The 27,614-nt window shown below is 45.6% G+C and overlaps 10 protein-coding genes across 10 annotated transcripts; 6 read left to right on the forward strand and 4 right to left on the reverse strand.

The window, feature by feature from the left end:
* Positions 1–294: 294 nt before the first annotated feature.
* Aspvir_001763 (uncharacterized protein) lies at positions 295–1,135 on the forward strand (the record flags this gene model as incomplete). Its single annotated transcript, XM_043273371.1, has 3 exons — positions 295–506; positions 554–898; positions 943–1,135. 3 exons carry the CDS (start codon positions 295–297, stop codon positions 1,133–1,135), a joined length of 750 nt encoding a protein of 249 aa, XP_043129306.1.
* Positions 1,136–1,672: 537 nt separating this feature from the next.
* Positions 1,673–3,298, forward strand: faeB-1 (putative feruloyl esterase; the record flags this gene model as incomplete). The annotated part of the gene is made up of 2 exons (XM_043273372.1): positions 1,673–2,012; positions 2,061–3,298. 2 exons carry the CDS (start codon positions 1,673–1,675, stop codon positions 3,296–3,298), a joined length of 1,578 nt encoding a protein of 525 aa, XP_043129307.1.
* Positions 3,299–5,389: 2,091 nt separating this feature from the next.
* Positions 5,390–7,101, reverse strand: Aspvir_001765 (cation diffusion facilitator family transporter; the record flags this gene model as incomplete). Its single annotated transcript, XM_043273373.1, has 4 exons — positions 5,390–5,790; positions 5,840–6,648; positions 6,704–6,754; positions 6,806–7,101. 4 exons carry the CDS (start codon positions 7,099–7,101, stop codon positions 5,390–5,392), a joined length of 1,557 nt encoding a protein of 518 aa, XP_043129308.1.
* Positions 7,102–7,516: 415 nt separating this feature from the next.
* Positions 7,517–8,451, reverse strand: Aspvir_001766 (IgE-binding protein; the record flags this gene model as incomplete). The annotated part of the gene is made up of 3 exons (XM_043273374.1): positions 7,517–7,861; positions 7,918–8,225; positions 8,445–8,451. The coding sequence occupies 3 exons, from the start codon at positions 8,449–8,451 to the stop codon at positions 7,517–7,519; spliced, it is 660 nt and encodes a 219-aa protein (XP_043129309.1).
* A 564-nt stretch (positions 8,452–9,015) lies between these two features.
* Aspvir_001767 (uncharacterized protein) lies at positions 9,016–9,431 on the reverse strand (the record flags this gene model as incomplete). Its single annotated transcript, XM_043273375.1, has 2 exons — positions 9,016–9,090; positions 9,177–9,431. 2 exons carry the CDS (start codon positions 9,429–9,431, stop codon positions 9,016–9,018), a joined length of 330 nt encoding a protein of 109 aa, XP_043129310.1.
* A 1,427-nt stretch (positions 9,432–10,858) lies between these two features.
* On the forward strand, positions 10,859–11,522 carry Aspvir_001768 (GNAT family N-acetyltransferase; the record flags this gene model as incomplete). The annotated part of the gene is made up of 2 exons (XM_043273376.1): positions 10,859–11,252; positions 11,302–11,522. The coding sequence occupies 2 exons, from the start codon at positions 10,859–10,861 to the stop codon at positions 11,520–11,522; spliced, it is 615 nt and encodes a 204-aa protein (XP_043129311.1).
* Positions 11,523–20,269: 8,747 nt separating this feature from the next.
* Aspvir_001769 (putative amino acid permease) lies at positions 20,270–22,161 on the forward strand (the record flags this gene model as incomplete). Its single annotated transcript, XM_043273377.1, is given in 8 exon segments — positions 20,270–20,392; positions 20,443–20,513; positions 20,573–20,686; positions 20,745–21,208; positions 21,271–21,294; positions 21,348–21,472; positions 21,488–21,673; positions 21,724–22,161. The coding sequence occupies 8 exon segments, from the start codon at positions 20,270–20,272 to the stop codon at positions 22,159–22,161; spliced, it is 1,545 nt and encodes a 514-aa protein (XP_043129312.1).
* Positions 22,162–22,613: 452 nt separating this feature from the next.
* Positions 22,614–24,059, forward strand: Aspvir_001770 (transcription factor domain-containing protein; the record flags this gene model as incomplete). The annotated part of the gene is made up of 3 exons (XM_043273378.1): positions 22,614–22,642; positions 22,704–22,759; positions 22,840–24,059. The coding sequence occupies 3 exons, from the start codon at positions 22,614–22,616 to the stop codon at positions 24,057–24,059; spliced, it is 1,305 nt and encodes a 434-aa protein (XP_043129313.1).
* Positions 24,060–24,222: 163 nt separating this feature from the next.
* On the reverse strand, positions 24,223–25,555 carry Aspvir_001771 (putative aminotransferase; the record flags this gene model as incomplete). Its single annotated transcript, XM_043273379.1, has 3 exons — positions 24,223–24,940; positions 25,014–25,474; positions 25,523–25,555. 3 exons carry the CDS (start codon positions 25,553–25,555, stop codon positions 24,223–24,225), a joined length of 1,212 nt encoding a protein of 403 aa, XP_043129314.1.
* Positions 25,556–25,886: 331 nt separating this feature from the next.
* Aspvir_001772 (aminotransferase-like domain-containing protein) lies at positions 25,887–27,308 on the forward strand (the record flags this gene model as incomplete). The annotated part of the gene is made up of 3 exons (XM_043273380.1): positions 25,887–26,345; positions 26,396–26,787; positions 26,846–27,308. 3 exons carry the CDS (start codon positions 25,887–25,889, stop codon positions 27,306–27,308), a joined length of 1,314 nt encoding a protein of 437 aa, XP_043129315.1.
* Between the last annotated feature and the right edge of the window lie 306 nt (positions 27,309–27,614).

Here is a 27,614-nt window from a genome sequence, read left to right on the forward strand (position 1 = left end):
AAGGAGCCGGACAGCGGCGCTGTGTTGTGGCAGTGGTACAATCAACAAGTGAAGGCAGGCGCTGCCACAAATTTTCCCATGTATAGACTTTTATGACCAGCCTAGCATTATCTGACTGCCTATGGCTAGATTAGTATTTATGAGGATATTGACATCACCCGACGCATACTAGAAGACCCGCCGAGAGAACTGATGTCATCCCGACTCCGGGCATCCGATCATCAAACAATGATAAATCAAGTCAATTTCCACAATGTCTTTATAAAGCACATATTCTCTGTAACCKTTTTAATCATGTCTAATTTCGAGCTGGCACGAAAGGTTCGGCATCTCATTGTCCAACCCGCTGACCAACGACAGAACCCACCCGAGAGTTACCTATTTGTCCAGGATGGCCTCATCATCAGCTGCGGTGTGCTCTATGCACTCTGCTATATATTCTGCATAATACGAACCTATGCCGATAAGACTTACCCGGGTGCTCGCTGGGGAAGTATCCGATTTCTGTACGTCCTCTCCCATGCATTGACGTACAGCAATTGACACATGACAGCTGCTTGACAATGGCGTATGAGATCTTCTACACCTTCACAAGTACATCTACTCGCTTTGAGAAGCTGGCCTTTCTGGCTTGGTTCGAGCTCGATCTAAGCTTTGCGACTGTTGCACTTCGGAAGGCTCATACCCCGGGTGAGCGTCGGGTCCTCCGTCGGAATATGATCCTGGGTTGCCTTGGGGGAATTGCATGTCTCTGGATGTTAACCCAGAGATATCCTGATGAGCGGGAGCAGGTCACTGCGTATTGGACTGGGATCATCCTGCAGCTTCCCATTGGGTGGATATGTCTGTATCAGTTATGGAAGGATCATAGCACCAAGGGGCACTCGCTAGAGATATGGTATGTTCACTGCCCGACGTCAAAAGATCACTGCTAATAATCAGGCTTACGCGGTACTTGGGCTGCTTTACCGCCTATGGGGTCTTCCTCTGGCGATACTTGAATGTCCCTCAGAATTGGGGGTATGTCTGGACATCCTGGAGCATTGGGATTATTATTGCAACTCTCATTCCAGAGACGATCTATCCATTTGCTTATGTGTGGGTGCACAAGACGCAAAAGGATAAGAGGGCATAAGTTGCTTTCCTTGACTAATTGACTCGGCTGTATTCCTATCATATTCTACCGAGGCACTACAGTGCTGGGATGTACAATGAGACGCAATATAGTGGGCCTTTGGAATAAACCAGCCGTTGAACTAATAGGTACTGCGCCAGGACTACAATCCTCTAGTTGCAATTAGGGAAAAAGGGATTAGAATTACTATTAAAGCTTGCTGAATCATCACGTTACGGATAAAGATTGGCCTAATTAGGGTATCGGACGACACGCCGACTATCGAATCGGCTGCATGGCACGGCATCGAGTCGTTCCCCGAGACAGAATGCCTAGGCACGGCAGCAGGAGATACTGAAGATCGATGGAGAGGGTGTCTTTTAGTCTCCGGATTTCCCACCATTGAGGTTGCGGAGAGGATGCATCCGTGTACCCTCATAACATGCGAATGCGGGGAAGTGGAGCTGGGGTTTAGGGAGGGAAAAGGACTATAAATATGCATAAGAATCCTGCCAGTGAGCAATTATATCCTCTGCCTCTGTCTTTGCCTCAGTCATCATGCAGTGGTGGTTTCATCTGACTGGTCTGGCCTCGGCCGCTGCAGCAGGCAACTCTGCCAGCTTTGAGTCTCGTTGTCAACAATTCCACAACAAAATCCACCTTGACAATGTGCATGTGCATTCTACCACTTATGTTCCCATTGGATCCAACATCTCCATGGCCTATAACCCGCCTATCTGCGGCGGTGCCTCCAGCTCTTCGATCAGCACGATCGAATTTTGCCAGGTTGCACTGAACGTGACCACTTCGGGCAAGAGCCAGTTCTTCATGGAGGCCTGGCTACCCAGCAATTACACTGGAAGGTTCTTGAGTACAGGAAATGGAGGGTTGAATGGCTGTTCGTGACGCTCTCCCATCTCGGTCACGTTTACTGACCAGACATCAGGCGTGGGTTACAGGGACATGGTTTATGCCAGTCAATATGGATTCGCAACTATCGGGACCAATAATGGCCACTTTGGCGACACTGGCCAATACTTCCTGAACAACCCCGAAGTCATCGAGGACTTTGCCTACCGAGCCCTGCACACAGGGACAGTGGTGGGTAAAGAACTGACCAAGCTGTTCTATCCCCAAGGCTACAAGACTTCATACTATCTGGGCTGCTCGACAGGCGGCCGGCAAGGATGGAAGTCTATCCAGAGATTCCCAGATGACTTTGACGGCGTGGTGGCTGGAGCACCGGCCTTCAACTTTGTCAACCTGGCCAATTGGGGATCTCGATTCCTGAAAATCACCGGGCCGCCAGATTCAGATACATTTGTGACAAGTGCGCAGTGGTCCGTGATTCACAATGAGATTATCCGGCAATGCGATGCTCTCGATGGCGCGGTCGACGGTATCATCGAGGATACCGATCTCTGCCAGCCCATCTTCGAAACCCTCATTTGCAATTCCACGACCGTGAACACCACCTCTTGTCTGACGGGTGTGCAGGCCAATACCGTCAACGAGGTTTTCTCCCCGATGTACGGCCTGGACGGCAAATGGCTGTACCCTCGCATGCAACCCGGCTCTGAACTCGCCGCGTCCTTTATCTACTACAGCGGAAACGGGTTCAAGTATGCAGACGACTGGTTCAAATACGTCGTCTACAACAACAGCAATTGGGACCACTCTACCTGGACGCTTGCCGACGCAGCCGCAGCCGATGCGCAAGATCCCTTCCAGATCTCCACCTTCGACGGGGATATCTCCGGTTTCAAAAAGGCTGGCGGCAAGGTCTTGCACTATCACGGCTTGGAAGATCCGATCATCACCTCGGATAGCTCCAAGGCGTACTACAAGCACGTTGCCGATACCATGGGGCTGAGTCCCTCGCAGCTGGACCAGTTCTATCGCTTCTTCCCCATTAGTGGAATGGGCCATTGTTCGCCGGGGACAGGCGCTGGTTCCATTGGCCAGGGATCGTCCACATATGTCGGCGATGACGCGCAAGACAACGTGTTGATGGCCATGGTGCAGTGGGTGGAAAAGGGTATTGCGCCCGAGTATGTGCGTGGCTCCAAGAAGTCCAGCGACGGTAAGATAGAGTACCGCCGCAAGCACTGCAAGTATCCCAAGCGGAATCGATATGTGGGACCTGGCATGTACACCGATGAGAATGCTTGGGCGTGCGTGTAACCCAGATCTTGGCCGTGGCATGATGCTTGTGTTCGCACGGCAACGAAAGCACTCACAGTAGTACAATTCCAGGAGAGAATAGATAGGAATCAAGCTATTTAAGCCATCGTCTCCCCCTAGTCACGACGGAGCTTGTCCCATTTGTTCGTCAGCTGGAGAACCGTTGAGAAGACGAGCTTCTGAGGGGCATACATGGGATCATTGGTTGGATATATCCACACGCCCTTCAAGCCACTATCCTCCCGCTATTCGATTCTCCAGACAGCTTGGTCCATTGCGCTTACTATGCTTTTTACTTGATCCCGTGCTTGAAAGCTGCCTTGAAGGGAGTCAATGGCGACTATAATTACTTTCAAAAAAGAACTACTCTCAACGTTGTATAAACGGTTCCTCATACGAACATGCCGCGACTCGATCGTCTTGAGCAATTTACCCAACACACTCGCGGCTCTCTTTCAGTTTCCCCGGCAGCTCTTGAGAAAGTCCAGCCATCCCTTTCATTCCCAGCTGTGCTTGACCGAGTTTCTTCCTCGCCTTCGACACCAGTCCGCGGCGTCGAAAAATATCCTTCTTCCCGGCTGCACGAGCACAGGGCGATGTATCGTCTTGTAGAGGTACCCCAGACCGTTCTCTTGGGGCTGGACAACGGGATAGAAGGTCGCGAGCGCCCTGTTCCCCAGATAGGTGCTTTTTGTCAACCGTTGGGACTGCTGATTGTCGCCGAGGTGTTTGAATTTCCCGGGGGCTCGACTTGATTCTTTTCACTTGTCGAGTCAACGGCTCACGAGATGGCCGCTTTTGTGAATCAGCTGGTCGCCGTACATCTGCCCTCTGCCCCTATTGGCAAAGTTAGGACGGGGAGAGATACCCGGCCGCGGGGAAAACATGGAGAAAGCATGGGTTGGAGAGAATCAGAGAACACTGAGAGAATGGAACGCAGATTACCGGGACGCGTATTCCTAGCGAGGGCTTCTTGTTCGCACATTGCTCTTTTCCTTTGGCCGGTGTCTGAAAGGGTGTTCCGAGCGCCATTATCTATGATAAACGAGATGAGATCTGCGGCTGCAAGTATAGAGCGCGAAATACCTGGGAACCTAGGCTGGTGCCACCAGGTGGCGTCCGCTTTAGAGGAAACAAGTCCCGCAATTAAGTAGTCGCGGGGCCAGCCCACCTACAGGGCTTTCACCATCGTCAGTCATTGCTAGACTCGAATGGGTCAAATCACGAGCTTTCTAATTTCTGCGGAATGCATAAACACATTGTGAGACAGAGAAGAATGCGATGGTGCTGTGGCGAATGTTGGAGCTCGGACCCTCTGCAAGATGTAAACAGTCTTGGAGTTGTGCTTTTGATAAATCTTTCGAAGTCCATCCTTTACAGCTGAGGTGCTCAGTATGATTATTCTTGTCCATGAGGAGCAAGAAGAACAAGCAGGACTAGGAAGAAGCCATAGACCTGGAGTAGGCAGCGAAGTGTCTTGGAACCGCGAAAAGCAGAGACAGCATATCATCACTTGGCGGACAGCAAACAGTAAGCACTAGCTGCATTCCATCCGACTCGCAAAGTCCTTCGCATATTCAGATATCTGATCTTGGTGCCTGCTGCGTGTCTCACATACAGCATAGTATCCACAAGCTCGTGCTCGAGTGGATAAGATCAATAACCTGTCAGGCTGTCGGCAGCTGTCATTGGGCACGTGGTTGACAGAAACAGATGATAGAAGCCCTGTTTGTCGCGAGTCCATCGCTGGATATATTGCCACATTCCTCCCTATCACATTTCTACACTGGCATGCAGACTGATAATGCCCGGAATGTTGAGGCGTGCACGCGGGACGCCACCCTGAACAGTATCTACTTCCTTTAGAGTTCATGAGCTGCTTAGAATTGACGGCCCTTCATACTTGAAAGTTGAATTCATATGTCGCTTTTCCATCTCCTGGCAGCTGCATTCAATATGTGATTGGCTGTCTGGCGTCTACAGCCCACATACCAGTGTGCTCAGACCAGACAATGTATGTACAAAAGGATGCCGGTCATATATTCATCAATACCGTCGAAGATAATATGTGCAATCGCGCGGATACACAAACTACGCTTCCAATTGATTCATGTGGCTCGGGATATTCCACGGGTCATAGTCCAGATGCACAAAGGCGCGGTCGACAGTGGGCACGCTTTCCAGCATGTACTGTAGACTCTCACCCACGTCATGAGCATCGCGCAAGCTCGTCCTCTCATCCACAACAATGTCCACCTCGACATTGAGGTGATCCCCTGCGTAGTAGGCCTTCAAATCTTGAATTTTGGTGATGATTTTGGAGAACCGCATGGTCATGTACAGCAGAACGCTGTGATCGGTGGGCGAGGCAGCGGCGCCGGTGAGATGGCGGATATGCTCGGCGGCGGTCCCGCTCCAGTTCCAGATGATGTAGACCGAGAGCAGGAGACCACCAAGGGGGTCCACAAACCACCAATTGGCAAAGAAGCCGACTAATTATCTGTTAGTTCACGTCGGAACAGGTAAAGACGTGCAGCTCACCCAGTGGAAAGAGAATACTGAAAAAGTTGAAGACCACGTCCGTCATGGCGTCCTGCGCTAGGGCTTGCACACCAGTATTCTTGATCAATCGGCACCAAAACCAACAGAGCAGTTTCACCACGACGGTGCTAGCCATGATCAAAATCGATGGTAGCGAGAGTTCCACCAGCCGGTGGTCAGGGCCTAGCAACCGCCCCAGTGAGGTGATGGCCACCTGCACGAACGAGGTCGCCATCACCACCGCGAACACCAAGATACTGAGAGGTTCCAGCCGCCGTCGACTAATGGGGTATCGGTACCGGTCCTGTCGCTGGACAAGCTTGGTTGTCGCCCACACGATAACCGTACTTAGAAAGTCCAATGCGCCGTCCACCAAACTGGCCAATACGGACATGGAACTCGTCAAGCTCATGACGGCGATTTTGGCACCCAGCAGGAACACATTGGCGAGCAAGTTGATATAGATAGCCACTGTGATGATGCGATCGCCGCTGTGGACGTGCTGTTGAGCATCTGGGGAAGGGATTTCGGGAAACGGGGCGTCCTCTTCGATGGTTGGCGGTAGCAGCGGTGACCGTTCGCTTGGAACACGGTATAAGTTCCGAGGGGTCCTTTTGATCTTCCGGCTTGAGGCGTCTACAGGTGGACCCTCACCATTTTGCCCTCGGTCTCTGGTCGAGAGGTGGGCGACTTTATCGTGATCATGAGTGTATTCATCTATCAATCGATGTGGTAGCGACGAGTCCAGCAATTGATCGATGAAGAGATACTGCGACACGAGCTCATTGGTGCGTTCGTAGTATTTCCGCCTGCAAGTGTCAGTTTAAGCCTGACGATATTGAGTGCGTACGAATGTTGACGTACAGGTATTTTTTCATGCTTTTCAGCTCCTCGGGGGATTTATAATAGCGATGCCTGCCCTACCAGTCAAAGATATGACATTTTTCGAGATGAGAGGTCTCGTACCATTGGTACATCGGATTACTTGCTCCGATCAAGGTCATTCCTCTGAGAGAGACTGGCAGACTTTCGCGTCTACTCCGGAACGGCGCGCCATCACCATGTTCTACGACGTACTCATCCCGAGCAGTAGCAGGGGGGACCGAAAGCGATCGCTGGCGAAGTAATCCCGGGAGATTATGGCCCCGTGTTGATAGAATCTCCCGCTCAGGTTCGAGACTGGGTCTCCGAGCCGGGGTCCAGGCTCCCGAGGGGGCGGGAGAGTGTGAAGGCGACAGTTGCGCTGCCCCATTTGAATACATTTTGAATTTATTGCCAATGCCAGCTACCCATTATCGAGCTATGAATGTTGAGGATATAATCGACAGAATGACATCTGGGAGTTGTTGAATTGTTGATGCTGGTTCCCCCTTGTCCGCTGACGTCACGCGTCTCCAGTGCCACGTGATGATCTCTCTGCATCAATGTCAGTATACTCATGCCTTAGTATCCATAGATAATTGTGGAATTTTAGAAATAACCTCAATAAAAGGGCTAGTATGTACTTTGGGGAGTTGTATTGTTGTATTATTTTATGGCTCAATGAATGCTCTGACGCAAGATATATATGCAAGTATATACAAGACACCGTCCACTCTTCAATAATCCGTCTCGTCCGCGCCACAATAACTCATACCATTACATTTATTGATAAAGCATGCAGATAACGTCTCAGACTTAGATGTACTGCCAAGCGGCAGCAGTCTGACCCTCAGAAGGAGTCCAGGCAATAGCGGCCGCATCGAATCCGAGGCAGTCAGCGACGTTGCCAGTGGGAACGGTCGCGGAGCTGATGGCGGCAAAGACCTGGTAGGGAGCGGGAGCATCGCCCTGAGTAGGGCAAGCCATGAAGCCGCTGGCACCCAGGCCGTTGAAGTTCCAGTAGCCGATGGGGTCGCCGGAAGTGTAGGAGAATCCCTCGACGGTGGAGCCAGGCGGGATGTTGGCGGAGTGAGCGGTGGTGAACTTGACTGCACCAGAGGGGTCAACGTAGATTTGCTGGCCACCGGGAACCGAGACGTCCTATGGCAGGTTAGCAAGATTCGTAACAATAGCATGATAGAGAGGTGAAGACTCACCAAGGCGTTGGTATACAGAACAGTCTGAGTGCCCTCGGGGCAGGCACCCTGCTGCTTAACGACATCAGGGCAATAGGTTGTGGTCTTGCCGCCCAACCAAAAGCTGTTGCTCGAAGCGGTCATGCCGAGAAAGTGGATGGGAGAGGCGGAGCGGAGGGCCATGACTTGGAAGGGACCATTGTCATTGGCCGCGGCAGTGGGCAGGCAGTGGGCTCCGACGAGGAGAGAGCTAACAGAGGCGATGGTAGAGAGCTTCATCGTGGATATAGTGGTGTGGATGAGGATTTTGGAAATCTGGGGTTTCAAGGCTGTGGAAAGAACAGATGATGTTGTGACGAGGTTGAGAATCGAGAGGTTCGGATGGGGAGATGCTGTCTTTATACTACAACAGAGACTCAGGTACGAGTGCCTCCGGAATATTGATGCCCTTAGTCGATGTAACCTAAGTGAGACCAGCATCGGCTTGTCTCAAGTCTTCATTCACTACCTACAAAGTACTCTCAGTACTGTTGATTGAGGTCATAAACCACACATAAAGGTAGAACTAGAGGGCCCACATGGTGACGTGCAGAATTGGTAACTCTTTGTCACTGCTGTGATAGCTTCAACTGGGAGCTTTTGAGGTTGGATATGATGGACCCAATGGTGGTTTCCTTCGCCATTTGCATTCTTCAGTGTTCACCTGGGCGAAGTACAAGAATAGGTAGCAGATGATTGGCCAAGTGTCACTCTGTACGATGGCTGAATGCCTTTATTATCCAAGAAAACACCCGGTTATCCACATCCCGGCAAATTCCCTACACCAAGGCGGGAAACGATCTTCAACAGCAATGCTATACTCCGTATATATCTCGGCTAATACATAATCGCAATGTGATTGGCTAATATGTTTCAAGCTGACATCATTGCGCAGATCTGCAGCTTATTCAGTAATGACTGTCGAGTGTCAACTGATCATCTTTGCAATAAATAACACCAAGACTATAGACTATCTCGACTAAGACATGTTTCTCTTTCGCGTGGGCCCCATATATCCCCAGCTTGCTGCGCAGTTATTGATTCTTCTAATTCTACAAAGGCTTGGGTCCGAAGAAGAACTTACCGGTCTGCTGTCCGTCGAAGAGGCGCGGTGTCCCCATGGTTTGCCACAAAGTGGTGCGCATTGCTGACCAGCTGACCGATAATGCAACCCGTCCAAATCTTACCGTATATGTCCACCGGATTATTAGTTCTATGATAATGATTACTATTCATCTTACCAAACGCTTTATAACAATGGCAAGAGTGGTAACATCCACATCTTCGATGGCGGCTTCTCCGTCGGCAACAACCGCAACTGGTGGGACCCGTTCAGTCGCCACTACACGAGGGTCTTCTCGATTATTCCGGTATATCGGTCTTGTCTCGGGCCCTGGGCCCAATCGAGAGACCATGGCGTGTTGATACAACAGGATCCCTGTGTTTGACAAGATCAGATCAAGGCGGCCCTTGCCTTGCCGGAGTTGTCGAACCATCTCTGTAATTGCCTGAGTGGGTCAATCGATGCAGCACTGTTTTACCCATTGTGCTATTCATGGATCTCATACTCCGTACATTCATGGAATAGTTGTTCCTAGCGTCTCCAAAGGAGGTCAGCCCACCCAACAGGGTAACTGGTTTCGGACAGTCTACAAGTGGAAGACCAAAGTGTAACAGGCCAATTTGGTACAGTGGGAAAGCATCTGGTTTTGTCAACTCGGAATGTGTGCGGCAGTCATGCTTACATACCAGCAGCATTCAGAAGATCGATGTCCTTGGGAGGCAGTACGGATGACGCTAAGCAGACGTCGGGGCATTTGGCGATTGCTGGACTGGGGTGTCTCTGGAGTAGTTGGGGCGTTTCAAACCTGGCAGATAGTAAGTCGTCTGCAGAGTTCATGCGCATTCTTCAGCAGACAATACTGACATTCACCAGCATTCATGGAACCCGCACCTCCGAGTGGGTAGATCCATCAATGTCTCTGAATCCCTAGCTCAGCAGCAAACTCAACGGTGGTGATTACACTGGCGCAACCAGATTAACTTCGCTAGATGCGTTCACAAGCAGAGGGTCTTTGTTGGAATAGTCAGTCTACAGATATAATGTTTGTGATTATGCAGTCTGGATCCATACATTCTAGTGACACCATCCTGATCGAGTGGATGTCTCTGCTTGACATCCAAAATTCCATGCAAATGGATGCTGCACAGCCACCTAGCTGAACTATCCATACAGTCAGACAGATTCTTTAAGATTGTCCTTTTAGCAATTGTCTACGGTGCGTACGAAATCCATTCTCTTACAATGCATAAATATGGCTGGGTAACCTGAATGGATGGATGCCATCTGGACCGTCTATTTCGGCCACGGCTATCACCTTGTATCTCCGAGGAGAGTTTCTTGAATTCCCTACCTACCTATTGAGAAAGGGTCAGCAGATGTTTCGAAGACTTTTGCACTGGGATCGCAGATCCTGTCCATCCTGGTGGAAGTTTCAGACATCTCCAGACATTGACTGGTTTTTCTTGTTGCGTATGTTTAATCAATCATTTTTGTTGATCTGATTGATAACGATAGCTCAGCCCATCTGGCCTCTGGAAATACCTCGCTTTGAGGTTATTCCACGTACTTTAGACAATCATGTATATCTTTGGGATGGCGTATACCATTTGGACTGTGAAAGAAAAGTATCAGCATGGACCCGGCAGTACTTGTTAATGCACTCATTTTTTGATACAAGGAGAACTGCAGCTAGACAGGGGGGAGAAGGAAATATTAGTTAGGTTTAGCGTCTCAGACCCTTGTCATGAGTGGACATTTAACCTAAGTGTTCTGAAATGATTGATAAATGACTAGTAATCATCCTACCCATGTCTCCCGCTGAATCGTCACACTTTCATTGGGGACACTAGAGAAATCAAAATGGCCAAAGACACCAAGCATCGCACGATAACCACATTCGAAATCAAGCTCGTCGAACCGGGGGACATTCCTGCAATTACTGAGCTCTGGTACAATGCGTTCAGCATCCCGCAGAATCTGAAGATGTTTCCAGATACCCCAGGAGTCCGGCAGTGGTGGGATGAAGCACATCGGCAGGATATACTTCATAACCCACACAGAAGATATCTCAAGGTGGTGGATATTGCTTCACCTTGTTTTATGGTTGCATATGCCAAATGGGATCTGAATCCGCAGCAAAGTGGACGGCGGTTTCCCCCGTGGCATGAGGAATCCGATCATCAGGCTGGCGACGAGCTGTTCGGGATGCTCGAGAAAGAGCGAAACAAGTTCTTCGGTGAAAAGCAATTCTACTGTAGGTGATTGACCCCGACACTGTTGACGAAGTCTAATCTCTTAGCTAGATCTTGACATGCTGGTCACACACCCCGACTACCGACGACAGGGCGCCGGGTCTATGTTAATCCAATGGGGCTGTGATCGGGCTGATGGAGAAGGGGTTCCTGCTTATGTGGATGCGCATCACGCTGCTGCTCCTCTGTATCGAAAGTTTGGTTTCCGTGATCGAACGGATGTCCAGGTCGATCTACAAGGGGCTCTACCAATGGTTAGAGAGTACAACTGAAGAACTAGAGCTGGTGTCTCCTGCGAAGAAAGATATCTCGTGAAGAAATCAATTCATGTGTGAAGCCATAGGCGAATTGACATCCTTTGTATTCCCTCTGAGTCGTACAAATCAGCCTCCCATCGGTCGCATCTCCAACTCTTCCCTCACACTCCACTCTTGCGTCCGATGGATGATCAGTTGTTGTGAGTTATAACTCTCTAGAGACTGTGTGGTCATAGCCACGTCTAACTCATTCTCATCCTTTGGGGTTTCTGGATGTGCTTGCGATGCACTTGTTTCGGTCTGTTTGTAGTATGAGGTTCCAGGAGTCGCTGCAACCGTATTGAAGGCAACTATAAATGGCTTCAGGCACGGTACTGTTGCTAGCATAATGCTGCAGTGCAACAAAGCCTCAGTCGTAACCAGTGTGTCGGACAGCGACAAGGGAGCGTCTTTCTCTCGGAGCGCGGTATTGAGGTAGGATTGGCGGACTATCGTCAGAATGATCACTCTGACAATGACGAAACTCTGGTTAATCCTCGAGTTCAGCGCAGTGGGAGACTTGACATACATCATTCAGGTACCAAAAGCGAAGATGGAAACAACAACTTTGACACAGAACAAATTTTTGAAAATTTTGTGCCTAAATCAACTCCTTTTAACACTAAATTTTGCCTAATTTCTCATGATAACAACTGCTTTTAATTGATCCTAATTTTATAGGGTTTTAATTACTATATTATTATTAAAGCCTAGGTGGCCACCCCTAACAGCCTCCTATAGTAGTAAAAAGAGGCTACAGAAAACTCTATATAACTATATCTTAGACCTTCACCATGATATAAGTATCTATTTAAACTATTTAAAGGTTTATAATTAAGGAATCCTAAAGCCTCTTATTAAACTTATTACTAATATGCATGCTATTATTAAGGAGGTCCTAAAAAACCCTCTAGGTAATAACTAGAGAAAGGTAGTTACTAATCTCTATAAGATTACTCTTAATATTAAGAAGAATACCATCTCTACCTAGTATATCTTAACTACTTAATCTATCCCTATATCTACTAAGATTTACTTATATATAGCTGCTACTACTAGGGCACTACCCTCTAATTATATAGTCTTCTCCTATAGCTTAAGCAGCCCTAGGGCCACCCTCTTAGAACTAAGTAAGGACTATAAGGTTATTATTAAACTACTAGATATAGGAGTAGTAAGCACATTCTAGTACCTGAAAGCTATAGAGATAAAGAATAAGACTAAGAAGGCCTATATAAAGATCTTAAAGAAGGCTATAATAACTACCCTTATATCTATTAAGTTTATAACTATCTACTAGCTTAAGTTAGGTGACTTAAGTCTTAGCCTATAGACTATCTAGTAGGCTAAGATTATATACTACTACCCTAGCTAGGCTAAGTTATTCTACTAGAGAGCTATTATTCACCTACTAATATAGGGTATAGTAGTTCATAATATCTAGGTTAAATTAATTAGTAATCTAATAGACCCTAGAGAAGCTAAGTAAGTAGCTAACTAGCTACTTATTATAAACTACTTTATATAGGGTAACTTAGTAAAAATTATTTATATTACCTAACTTATAAACTAACCTATTAATAAGAAATCTTCTATCTTAGTAATTAAGTTCTCTACCCCCCAGGCTACTAATAAAGCTATTAATAAGGGAACTATCTAGGATTCTATTATTTTAACTATAATCTTATATAACTAGTCCACTTATATCTACTAGTATTTTAACTATTAGTAATATAGCTATATAGGAAATATCTATTCTAATAAAATTATTTATAGCCTCTATATAGGCAGCTATAAGACCTATAACTACTTACTATAGCAGGCCACTACTAGCTAAGAGCTATAAAAGTATATTAACTATAGGGATATATATACTACCTAGTCTAAAAAGTATAAGAAGTATGCAGAGAAGGTAAATAAGATATAGATAATATCCTACTACTACTAGTAATATTACTATATTCTATTATATCTATAAGACTTCTAAAGGGACTCTAAGAGTAGTAGCTTAGATTTTATTACTATATTAAGCACCTCTACCCTAATATCTACCCCTGTAGATATAGATACCTTAGTAAAGGGCTCCCTAATATAAATAGAGGGACTTAAGGGCACTAAGGGATCTACTATAATAAAAATAGCTACTAGACTATCTAAGAGGTCTAAGAAAGTAAGATTAGAGCTATCCTATAAGTAGCCACCCTATAGGTAGGTACCTACTATAATATTATCCCTAATATTACTATTAGATTAGAATATTAATAATATCTTATTCACCCTATTAGTACTATACCCTAAGGCCTTATCTACCTCCATAAAAAAGAAGACCTTAACTAATTAAACTAGTTCTACTAATTAAACTAGCTCTACTACCTTCTACTACTCTACTTAAATTATAGACTACCTAAATAATATTAATCTACTAGATCTAACTAATAAAGATGACACCCACCCCCTAAAGCTACTATAGAACTAATAAATCACTACTATATATAGGACCTACCTTAATATATATTAAGATAATACTACTATTAATAATACTATAGCTAATAATAAGAATAGCTACACTAAGCTCCCTAATACCCTAGAGAGTAACTAGCAACCTAGCTTAGTTTTATAAGATAAAGATACTAATACTAACCTAAGCACCTGTGCTAAGAAGAAGAAGTAGAAGTAAGAGATAAATACCTCTATATAACTAGAGAAGGGCTAGAAGGCTATATAACTAGAGAAGGACCCCTAGGTTAACTTCTTTATAGAAGTTAGAATACCCTAGTTTACTAGTAGCTATTAAAAGAGTATATAGAACACCCTATACTATACCTCCTATAAATAGTATATTCTAAATACTATAATATAATGTGCACTGCTCTAAGAATATAATAATAGCTTAGTTTTTATATAACCTAGAGGTCCTAAAAGCAGATATTATTACTATCTAGGAATTATAGGATAACCTATACTAAGATACTACCTACTATCCTACTTAAATAACTTACTAGCTACTCTACCCTAAGGTAATAGAAACTAGTAGCTATACCTAGGTCTATCTCTATATCTCTTACTAGATAGACCCTACTAAATAAAAGTATATAGCCTATTTATAGGACTACTAGGAGCTTAAGCTATACTATAATACTAGAATACTCTACCTATATAATATCTATAATTTATGCCTAGATACTAATACCTAAACTAACACCCTTAACCTCCTAGAGCAGGTCCTAGACTAGTAGGATAGTAGCTACCTACTCCTAGGAGATTTTAACCTCTACTACCCAGCCTAGGGTGGTAACCATATCTACCATACTAACCCTAGGTCTAATAAACTATTAGAACTAGCTAATACCTAGCTCCTAGATCTATAGATAGAACTAGGCACTGCCACCCATGATGAGCAGGGCTACTAGTTAACTATTAACCTAATATTCAGATCTATAGACCTAATAGCCTACCTTATAGCCTGTAAGGTGGCCCCTAATATCTATACTAATTCTAATTATCTATTAATTTACCTACTTCTTAATATCATAACACCCCCACTGCAGGCCCCTAAATACTATAACTAGAAGGCTATAGATGCATAGAAGCTCTATATATTTATATTCTCTAATCTTAACTTATATAGGTGGACTAGGAACCTTAAAACCTCTTATTAGATTAATAATACTACTAACTATCTTATTAAAGTTATCTAGTAAGCTATTACCTAGTCTATACTATAGGCCTGCCCCTCTAAGTAGGCCAACCCTAACTAAATACCTAAATATACTAAGATAGTTAAGCTAGTATATCTCTGCTAATAAATCTATACTAGTATATATACTAATAATAACTAGACTGTGTACACCAAGGCCTATAACTAGAAAGGGAAGGTTATCTTCTAATCCCTGTAGTATAGCTATTATAAATATATATAATAGATAGTTAATTAAGGCCCCTAGGGCATATAGCATATTATTAAGTAGGCCTAGAACTACTAGGGAGATAGCTAGACAGGCATCATCCCTATCCTCTACTATAGAGATTATATTACAGAGATAGCTAAGTAGAAAGCTAACCTACTCTATAAGATCTTCTTTCTAGCACTACTAGCTACAGACCTCTTAGATATAGAGGGTAGAATATATAACTAATTATAGGATATTATCTTCCCTAAAATTAATAACTAGGAAATTACTAAAGCTATCAGGTATACACCTCTTAAGAAGGTACTAGGACTAGATACTATCCTAAATAAGGTCTAGTACACCCTAATAGCTATCCTAACTTTTATCTAGGTAATTAAGACCCTATTTAATGCCTATATCTATATTAGTTATAATCCCTAATACTTCTAGGTATCTACTATAGTTATTCTTTATAAGGCAGCCCCCTAAGATTTCTATCTTCTAAAGTCCTACTACCCTATTACCCTACTTAATACCCTAGGTAAGGTCCTGAAGTTAATTATTATACTCTATATCTTCTAGGTACTAGAGGAATATAACTTACTTCTAAAAGATTACTTAGGTAGCTAGAAAGGCATCTCTATTAATTATACTATCTAACTAATTATTAATATAATCTATTATACTTAGGGGTCTAGATAGAAGGTTAGTATACTATTACTAGATATCTCTAGTATATTTAATAATATCTCCCTCTAATACCTACTATATAATCTCTAAACTATGCAGCTAGGCTAGGCTACTAACTAGCTATAATCCTTCTTATTAAACTACTATACCTACCTATAGCTGCCTGGGTTTCTTAATAATCTATTTATAACTATAATAGAGATCCTATAAGGTAGCCCCCTTTTATCTATTCTTTTCTTAATTTTTAATACCCTACTAATCTAAATACTGGTCCACTAGCTTAGTAATATAAAAACTATATCTATTAGCTAGATAGATAACTCCTGTATACTTACTATTAGTTAGACCTATGCCTAGAATATTATAGTCCTAGAGAAGTACCTAGAGAAGATAGACTACTAGGCTAGTAAGTATACTACTAAGTTCACCCCTAATAAGTTTAAACTAATCTACTTTACTAACCTAAAAGAACTAAAACAACCCTATAAGTTAACCCTAACAGGCCCTATTAATATCTAGGAACTAGGTAAATATAAAGACTATAATTAAATACCTATCTACTATAGGAAAACCACTATTTAACCTACTAAATTAGTTAAATACCTTAGCATCTAACTTAATAAAATCCTTTCCTTTAACACCCACTGCACTAAGGTAATTAATTATATAAATAGCAGCCTAGAGATACTATAAAGCATTACTAGATTAATCTAGGGTGCTTTACTAGAGGCTATATATATAATCTATTATAGTATAATCATTCTATAGCTACTATATAGAGTTATAGCATGGTTTAGCCCTGCTAGCAGGCTAATTCTAGTAGGGGAATAGACTAAGATTATTAATAAATTTACTAAGATCTAGAAGCATGCTACTATACTAATTAATAATATCTTCTAGGGAATTACTATAGCTATACTTAATATAGAATTATATCTATTACTAATCCACCTGCAGATGTAATAAATTATTAAGGAAACTACTATTTAAATCTAAATAGGGCTATATTTTACATGCCTATAAGGACTTATAGAGAAGTTATAACTAACTAGGGAGATATAGTAGAGTAGCCTTACTCTACTAGAGATACTTAGAAAGAGGGGTAGCCTACTAGGCCCTACCCTAAGATACCTAGAAGAATAGGAAATATAGAAAGTATATATACTCCCCCTATAGAAGCTACCTCTTTATTATATAATTATAGACTATAAAGCTGCACTAATAACCTATAATAAGATATATAAAAAGGTTAATAACTAGTACTTAGTTATCTATACTAATAGTAGTAGCTACTAGGGCTATATAGGTACCTTAGCTATCTACCCCTATAATTAATAGATCTACTAGAACCATCTAGGTATAGAGATAGATTTAACTATCTATACTACTAAACTAGATAGAATCTATATAGTACTATATACTACTACTACTAGAGTATTAAGCCTATACTTACTTATCATCTTTACTAATAGCTAGGCTACTATCTAGGTAGTATAGAACCTATACTACCTCTCTAGCTAATATATTTTAGATAATATATATAAGGAAGTAAGGGCCTTAGAGGCATATAGGCTATCTCTAGATAATATAAAGATATACTAGATCCCCACCTATGTAGGTGTGGTAGGGAATAAGGCTATAGATAAGATAGTAAAGGAGGCTACTATATAAGATAGTAAGATTAAATTAAGCTTAGCAGGGTAGTTAGAAAAACTAATTATCTAGCTTACTATAGTAGCTAAGTAAGCTATCTACTAATAAATCTAGTAATACTAGAAGAAATAGTAGGAGATAGAGAAAGGGGCTAAGCTAATATAGTAGCTAATTAAGGCCCCTTATAAGAAGAATCTAGGACTCTATAAGGGCCTACTAAAGCTATATATATTAATTATTATTTAGATATAGACTATATAGATTAGTCTGTAATACTTCCTCTTTAAGATTAAGGTCTATAACTTAGACTAGTATAGCTATAGAGAGAGGTCTTAGACCCCTAAGTATATACTCCTGCAGTGCTTACTATATATAGATATCTATAGGAAGATAATAGCTAAGCTACATAATATAGAGGGACTCTAGGGGAAACTATTAAATTATAATATATTTATATCTAACCTATAGGCAATCCACTACATCACTAAATTTATATATTAAATAGGCCTGCTCAGCCAGTTCTACTATACTAAGATAATAGAACTAGTAGAACTAATAGAGCAGGACTAGGAATATAAAAGCCTCCTATAAGGCTCTAGAATAGATATAGAAGATAATAATTAAATAGACTAAATAACTACCTAGAAAGGGTCTTCCTAGGCGCGGAATCATACTATATTTAGAATGACTATATAGAATAAGGCAGGATAGGTGTTTAACATGCTAAGGTAGTGTAGGGGAGATATATAGCTAGATAGCAGGCTACTTTAGTTATATAATCTGCTCTTAATATAGCTATATACCAATTTCCTATGTCTCTTCTGTATTTATGGGTTAATTATGGGCTTTAGGTATTTAGATACTAGATTCCTGCTTTATTAGCGAAGCGCCTGCATAGCTAATTACTTTAATAGATAGGCTACATCAGGTTAATAGAATCTTGATTGATTGATTGATTGATTGAAAGCGAAGATGACAGTCGTTTTGTCTTTTCGATGCATCTGAAGGGCCCATACGAGGGACACACTAAGAGAAACGAGGAGAGCCTCGATCAGGACGTCAAAGGCCGTAATTGCTTTCCAAGCAGTATTCTATATTGTGATTCTCAGCTCTGTCCACGATGTCCAGCCACACTTGAGAAGAACTTACGAGTTTATGGCACTGAGTTTCCACGGACCACAGGTATCTGGCGGGGCAGCTCAGAGCTACTGCCACAATAGAAGTGATGGACCAGAGACTCGCAATGAGAAGACTGGTTTTGCAAGCAAGCAGATAGACCTTTCCTCGACCGAGTCGTCGTAAAAGACTGCAAACTGATACCTTTGCTAAACCATGACCGGCGAGGAACAGAAGATTGGCCGTATACAATGCCTACAGAGGTAAGATATTAGCAAATAGCAATATTCTGCAAATCTACCGACGTAGGCAAACGCACCTTCCCGGCCTTTTGAAGTTCGGAGTCAGGACTGTCCTGATGCGACCTGCCTAGTCCGTGGGACAGACCGTTCATAATCATCACCACATGGACTATCCCGATGACCTTGTTCGCAAGATCGTCAGTGCATTTCGTCCAGTTTAGTCTTTGAGGCTTGACTTACGCCTGCAGAAAAAGCAGCCCAGTCATCCATTCCCAACGGCCCATTCATGGTGAGTATCATATAGAGACGGATCAAACACACAATGACCATCCATGACATGAACAATGTGGCTGCAATCGCAATTGATCCGGACTTATCCGTTGCTGTTACCACGAAGGGCGCGTCACCCGTCATATTGGGCATCTTCTATCGAGGAGAAGAAACGCAGACGGCAGATCTCTAAAGAGGTTGAATGAGCAAAAAGCGACATGATGATAAAGGCAGCTTCGGTTTCTCCAGTTGCAAGGATGTTATTCATTCGAGAATGAGTGTTCTCGGGTTTGGATAAGATGGACAGGGTTGGAAACGAGGCCTGACTCGGAGCTATTCCTTGAACAGGAGACGTAACATGAGTTAATAATCGCCTGGAGCAATACTTGAGTGATCGGCCTTTTTTGTACTGAAAAAGGCCCTCTAAAGGACGCACCTAGAATGAAAAGGGCATGGGCTTAAGACAAGGCGTGGAGCCGTCACAACGCCGCCCCAGAGACTAGGCAGGGCTTCAGCCAACGCTTAGCTGACATTATATTAAATAGACGTTGCATGTGCAATTAAACGCCTCAGATAGGAGAGAGCACAAGCAGGACCCCTGAAAGCTGCTGGACGAGAGTAGGACCCGCATTCGACTCGGGGCGGCTTGATATTACGACGAGCATCATACCCTTGCTTAGCATAATTAAGTGCGGTGATGACAACTTGTACACCATGGTGGCTCGACCAATTCTGCCCCGACACCTAGCGCCCCTGAGCAATCCTCTATTTTCTATTCTCTCTCTAACATCCTCAACTGCCATTTGCGATTCTTCTGTTTGTTGGTTGAATTCAGTCGGGATTGGTTGCCTATCGAATCAGGATGTGGGCGGAAAATAAGTCAGTGGTCTATACCACTGCCCATGAAGATGAGGTGTCTGGAAAGACTGGAACAGCGCAGGATCGCAAGGATATGCGGCGAGTGGGAAGGCAGCAGGAATTGAATGTATGGTACAACATCGAACAGCACTGCAATGTTGGCTAAACCCAAGGTAGCGCAATTTCCGATTTCTGTCAGTTTTGGGGTTTACGGCAGTGTTGATGTGTACCTGGGAAGCAGTCCTTTTGTGTGTTTCTCCCTTGTCTGCTCTGAAACGTGGGATGGGCAGAATACTGATTGAAATAGTGGTGCGTCCTATGGCTTGATAAATGGCGGCAAGGGAGGCATGATATACACCTATTTAGGAGGTCTCACCGGGTTCAGCTTTGTCATCCTCTCCATGGCTGAAATGGCATCCATGTATTTATTCGCCTTACAACGATTCTCGTCCGCAGACGCTCAGCTAATGGACTAATAGGGCCCCAACCTGCGGCGGCCAATATCACTGGGTATCCGAATTTGCACCTCCCAGTTGCCAGTGCATATTGAGCTACATAACTGGCTGGGTCTGTGTGCTTGGATGGCACACTGGAATCGCCGGATGTTGCTATACCGTCGCGAATATGATGGTCGGAGTGGTTGCCATCAATTACCCCGATACCTATACCTACGAGCCATGGCATGTCACCCTGCTGGTCATTGCAGTGGCACTGGTTGCTTTACTGTTCAACACCCTGCTGGCGCAGAAACTGCCCCTGATCGAAGGGATCATCCTGGTCATCCATTGCTTTGGATTCTTTGGCATTTTGATTCCTCTTTGGGTGCTCTCGCCGAGACCGGCCGCATCTGAAGTTTTTGGATCCATTGAAGATCGAGGCGGCTGGGGAAATAACGGTCTTGCTTGTCTGGTTGGGTTGGTCGGACCGATTTATGCCTTGATAGGTACGTTCGAATATCCCCGAGATACCGGGAGTGTGATCTGCTGACAATAAGCACAACCAAAGGTCCCGACTCAGCCGTCCACATGTGTAGGTCTATTCCCGAACCCTGACAGATTAGTGGCAACTGATGTGATGAATAGCCGAAGAGATCCGTGACGCATCCAGAGTCCTGCCCATTGGCATGATCTGGACTCTTATCCTCAACGGATCTACAGGATTCGTCATGATCGTCACACTCGCCTTCTGCGTTGGGGATATTGACCATGTGTTGGAATCCTAGACGGGCTTTGCATTCATCCAAGTCTTCCTCAACTCGACAGGATCCGTCAGAGCTGCCACTGGGATGACGGTGGTCATCATGGCCATGCAGTTCTGCGCTGCCATCAATAATGTTGCCACCACATCTCGTCAGGTCTATGCGTTTGCGCGGGACAAGGGGCTTCCCTTCTCCAACTTCCTGTCAAAGGTCGGCTTATTTCCCAGCGGCTGATGGATGGTGTTAATGACAACTCGCAGGTCAACCCGACTTTCACCGTTCCCTTGAATGCACTATGCGTGAGCTTGGTCATTGTTTCCCTTCTCTCCCTGATCAATATTGGATCGTCCGTGGCGTTCAATGCCATCATGTCTCTAGGCACGGCGGCTCTCCTTTCCTCGTACATCATCTCCATCACCTGCGTTCGAATCCGTCGCTGGCGCAAGCAGCCATTACCTTCCGCCCGCTGGAGCATGGGAAGATTTACTCCCTTTGTCGACACCGTCTCCATCCTGGTGTTGATCGTCATTTGGGTCTTTAGCTTCTTCCCTCTAACCGCGCAGGTCAATCCGACTACAATGAACTGGAGCGTTGCGATCTTCGGAGGCGTCATTCTCCTCTCTCTGGTCTATTACCAGTTACATGCAAAAAAGGTATACAAAGGGCCGGTGACAAGAGTGAATGTGATGGCCGAATGATGATCCTAAGGCCAAGTATGAACTATGAAATTTTATGCCTGCCCTCACCATAGGTTTATTGAGATGCATAGTGAATGGATCCGATCTCAATCGCACTCTGGTCTTACTCTGTGTACTCAGGATCAGATGGACAATAACCTTTGGTCAGTAATTCTGGCTATTTAATAAAATTGTCGACAAGAATTCGTAAACAACGCTATGGAGGATTACGCAGTGTCGGAGAGAGTACCTCTGTTAGTGCCTGAGGCAGCGAGTTTTGTTGCGTGGGCACGTGCTCTTCTCGTGTGGGCGCCGTTGTGCAATTTCCCGAATCCCGACTCGACTGCTGCCAGGATCAACTGGCAGAATTATCGTTCAGCTCTCAACCATCCGTGATCCATCATCTTGCCCTTCAATGACTGGTAGAAGTCCCACTGACACGCCTCGGAGCTTTCGTTTGCCTCGCAGACGCGATGGCTGCTCCGAATGCCGACGCAAAAAAGTGAAAGTATTTCCACACTGACTCCCCTCAATTGGTCGCTCTCGCTCATCTCTTACAATAGTGTGACCTCCGGAGGCCAGTGTGCTCTAGATGCATCCGATTCCCGAAAGAGTGCAAGTATGACTCTAGCTTTGTCGTTGTTCGGAGTCACTGTAGAAAATCATCTCCGGTGCGTGGCAAGTTGAGAAACCCATCAGCAACCGAACGGAGCGTCATACCGCTCCGAGCATCGCTCAATCCACTGGAGTGTCTGACACCTGACGACTGTCACTTTTTCATCCATCACTTTGCTACTCAGACCATTCGAGTTCTTTTCCCTCTTGCCCCGCCAGTCTTTGGTCAGACGCTGGTGGCCACGGCGGTGGAAACGCCGCACCTTCTGCACGCACTTCTCGCAGCTTCGTGCAGTCATTATGCTCGGCTTGTCCAGGAACCGTCAGCTAGTCAGCTGACAATCTTAAAATTTACGGACCTCGCAGTTACGGGTCTCCGTGGTGCCCTGGCTGATCCTGCCGAAACTCTCAAGCCTGAGACCGCCATGACAGCGATGGTTTTATGTACCAATGATGTGTGTAATGGCAACGCTCGGACTTGGAAGGTTCATTTGTCTGGAGTAATGCAATTACTTACGGCCTTGATTGAGAGGCAGAGGGCATTTGAAGGTGAAGTTGACCCGTTTTCTTTATGCCTTCTCAAGTGGTTCGCTACTCTCGACATCCTAGCGGGCCTCTCAGGTACACATGAAGGATGTGTCAACGATGGGCAGTACTGGAACCTGACCCGGAGTTCCAACTGTGGTATTGGCCAAGTTGATGAGATCTGCGGCTACTCAACCCAGCTAATGCCTCTGCTGGCGCGAATCGGACAGTTGGCGCGGCGGAACGTGCATGAACAGTCAATATTAGAAGCCTTCACTGAGCCATCCTCTACCCTTTCCGAGGAATTGACAGATGAAGCGCAGGACCTCGAGAGGAAAATACTCTCCATTGCCAACCAGGCTCCGTCGGCCGCCACACTGGCGTCCTATGATCAAGTTCTCGCATCCGAACTGCACAACACACATCTCACCTTCATCCACTCCGCACTTTTGCACCTCTATCGTCGAGTCGAATTGCTCCCGAAAAGTCATCCCAAGGTCAGGGCGCAGGTTGCGGCCATTCTCGACAACGTTCAGGCAATCAGACCATTCTCCCCGGCAAATGTCCTCATCCTGTGGCCCATTTTCAGCGCCGGTTGTGAGACCGATGAGCTTCGAGAACGCCAAGCTATCCAAGCAAGGATGGTGAATATGCAGACCATGGGTATGGGGAACTTTACCAGAGCAAGGGATGCTCTTGCTCGTTATTGGGAGTTGGGCGCATCCTCGCGCTGGGACATCTACTTTGCACAGTCTGGGCTGGAACTTGTTCTCTTTTGAACACACTCTATACTCCCTTCGTCTCAGCATCTCATTGGTAAACCATGGCGGATATTATTTTCTGTGACATCGTGATGATTTCACTACTTGATGCAAGTACATAGATTTTGTCGTTCTTGTTGCGCCCTAAAGTTGCAGTTTCATCTTTCTACTTTACTGCTCCTCAAACGGCCACTGGCAGAGAGTGATAGGCGTCAGCCATGAATTTCCGCAACGCTCCCAGACCGTCAATCAAAACCTGACGCTCACACACATAGCCAATGCGGGCATAGCCCTTAAAGTTTGTGTCTTCTCCGAAGCACCTGCTGCCTGGCACGAACATCACTCCACACTCCTCTTGCAAACGCTTGCAGAACTCCACATCATCAGTTGCAAGGTTGTCCTTATTCACGAACTTGATGAACGCTGTGGTGCCCGCATGTGGTCGGACCCATCGCGCAGCCCAGGCGAATTCCTTGATGAAGCCATCGAGGAGATCTAGATTGCCTCTTGCCAGGTCGAGGTTACGCTTGACAATATCACTCACAGTGGGCTCTGACAATGCGCATGCAGCAATCTGGTCATCGATCTGGCTGACCGAAATCAAAGTGTAGTCGCGGGCTGTCGCGCACTGCTCTATGATTTTCCGGCTTCTGGACGCAATCCAGCCCAGTCTAATCCCGGCCAAACTGAAAGCCTTGCTCATTGAGCTAGTGGCAACGGTCTTCTCATAATTGAAGGAGAGAATGGAAGGCGGCTCTTCCTGCCCGTCCTGCAGGGAGTGGAACAGCGGCCGGTACACCTCATCACTATGAATGATGATGCCATGCTGGCGCGCAATATCTACAATCTCCTCCAGCACATCGCGGCTCAGAACAGCTCCGGTCGGGTTCTGAGGGTTGCTGTGAATTTGTCAGGTCCACATTTCACTTCACATCAAAATAACTTGATGGCTGCTAGAGTATCCGTACTCACTTAATGATGATGACCTTGGTATTTGGTCTGATCAGTGATCTCAGATCGTCCAAGTTGACCCGCCATCCGTTCTGCTCGTCTGCCCTCCAAAGGCTGACCTCAGCGCCGAAGGACTCGGGAACGGAGTAGAGCTGCTGGTAGGTGGGATAGTGGCAGATGACATGGTCACCCCGAGCAACATTGGTATATAGAGCTAGAAAGTTGGCCTGGATAGCGCCATTGGTGACAAGGATGTTGTCTTTTGATAATGGCTCGGATTCCTCGTCGCGGTAGAGGTTGGCGATGTTTGAGCGCAAGGCATCACTGCCCCGGATTGCCCCATAGGTTTGCTTCTGGGAGAAGTCGATAAGGCTAGCTCTGTCCTTGTTCCCCGCGAGGGCCAGAATATCGTTGAGTGAGACGGAAGCACAGCAAGTCTCAGCGAGATTGTGAGTTGCCCATGTTTCATGCTCGTCCATCCACTGTGAAAGTCAGTCCTCAACTCATGCAACTAACAGTAATCTACTTGCCTTTTCCACAGCAAACTCTTTGATGTGTCCCATTGTGTTGCTATCTTATACGGGTTATGAATCACAATTGAGAGTGAACGAAGAAAAAGGAGCAAGAGAAGAAGCAAAGAAGAATTTATATATAAGCCGCTGCCAAAGTCAAGAACTCAAAAGGACATGCGGAGACCCATGGTTTGGTGCCTTCCGTCGGATCCATTGCTTGGCATGCCGTGATTGGTTGAGTCGCCTTGATTACCCAAAACGGAAACCATGTATCCCCACGCTAAGTCAGAGTCAATCCCAACTCGTTAGCAGTGTATAAAATGCGTCAGGGCCGTCGTTGATCTCCGTACTCAACAAGGTTCTGCTTTCTCATTGTGCTTCCATGTCTCCAACCCCTTGTATCGATTTGCTGAAAGGGTCGCCAGCCACGGCTCTTTTTCCCACCCAGCGCCTAAGTGATGCTGCAGTATCGGCTTTGTCGAAGCCGGATGTGACAGTAACCGGCTTGGACTATGGGCCGGACGAAGGTCACTTACCGCTCAGGACTCACCTTGCCGAGTGGCTGACGGAATACTACAAACCCTCTCAGCCGATTCAAGCGGATCGGATCTGCATAACCGGAGGAGCGAGCCAGAACTTGTCGAGTATCCTCCAAGTCTTCACTGATCCATCGCAAACAAGGTACATATGGATGCCACAGGCGTCTTACCATCTTGGATTCAGGATTTTTGATGACGCAGGGTTCTACCGGAGGTTAAGGGCTGTTCCTGAAGATGGGGAGGGGATGGACGTGGGGTTTCTTGAACGCGCTCTCGCTAATGACGAGGCAGTTGCAGAGAGGGTGAGCCGAAGAAACCTTTTCAGAAACTACCATAGCTAAATTTTACATAGGGAGAAGGATGCAAGCGTCCGGAACACTACAGGAAGATATTCAAACACGTCATTTACTGCGTGCCCAACTTCTCCAATCCCACAGGCGTCACCATGTCACTTAGGAGGCGAGAGACTCTTGTCCGCCTAGCTCGCAAGTTCAATGCTCTAGTAATTTGCGACGACGTCTACGACTTTCTGCACTGGTCTGTCGCTCATTCACCAGATCATGGAAATTCATGGGGTTCCGTCCTCCCCCGCGTCCTGGATCTGGATCGGACGCTTGATGGTGGACCAAGGGATAGCTTCGGTAATGTTGTCAGTAATGGGACCTTTAGCAAGATCGTTGCCCCTGGTTGTCGCGTCGGATGGGCCGAAGGAGAGCCTCAGTTAGTCTACGGCTTGTCGCAAGTGTAAGACATTCTTCCTACCAACGATGACTGCCCTCTTGGCTAAACAGGAACCACATAGAGGCTCTACAGTGTCAGGCGGCCCTCCATCTCAACTCATGTCGACCTTCATTGATGAAATGCTACAAGATGGTTCTGTCACGAAGCATATAAGAGAGATGCTGATCCCAACATACTGTCGCCGACACTCCACTATGGTGTCGGCGGTCAAGGAGAGACTGTATTCCCTTGGAGTCGAGATACATACGGATGCAAGCGATGCATTGCATGCTGGAGGCTTTTTTGTGTGGATCAGATTACCCCAGGCACTCACTGCTCGCGATGTCACTGAAAGAGCACTGCGGGAGGAGAATCTGATCGTCGGCAATGGTGACATTTTTGTCGTCCCTGGGGATCATTCCTCATTGTCTCAAGATCAATGTTTGAGACTTTGCTTCGCGTGGGAGGACGAAAGGGACTTGACCGAGGGAGTCAGGCGGTTGGAGAAGGTGCTGGTCAGGATGCTCAACGAGGTAAAGAGGTAAATACCGCCGATAGTTCGCTGACCTCTATGTACATTGTGGTCCGTTCAATCCCCATCGTGTTCCTCAGAAGCCATGCGTATAAATGGTGCTGATGTAGTCATCGCTCGTCCACCTCACTTAAGCAACAATGATCATATTTCTTGAGGCGTGGAAGGCGAGCAGCCAACCGCTGCGGAGCTCCTCTGTAAACCGATGCCGTTTCCGAGAATATCAAGTCCCTGACATCAGCGAATACAACCTTGTCTTCAATAAGCCCCCGAATGCAAGTCAGCCCTGTGGCAGTCATGAACTTACGGGGATTTGCTC

Source organism: Aspergillus viridinutans (assembly GCF_018404265.1).
Source record: "Aspergillus viridinutans IFM 47045 DNA, scaffold_10, whole genome shotgun sequence".
Classification (NCBI taxonomy): domain Eukaryota; kingdom Fungi; phylum Ascomycota; class Eurotiomycetes; order Eurotiales; family Aspergillaceae; genus Aspergillus; species Aspergillus viridinutans.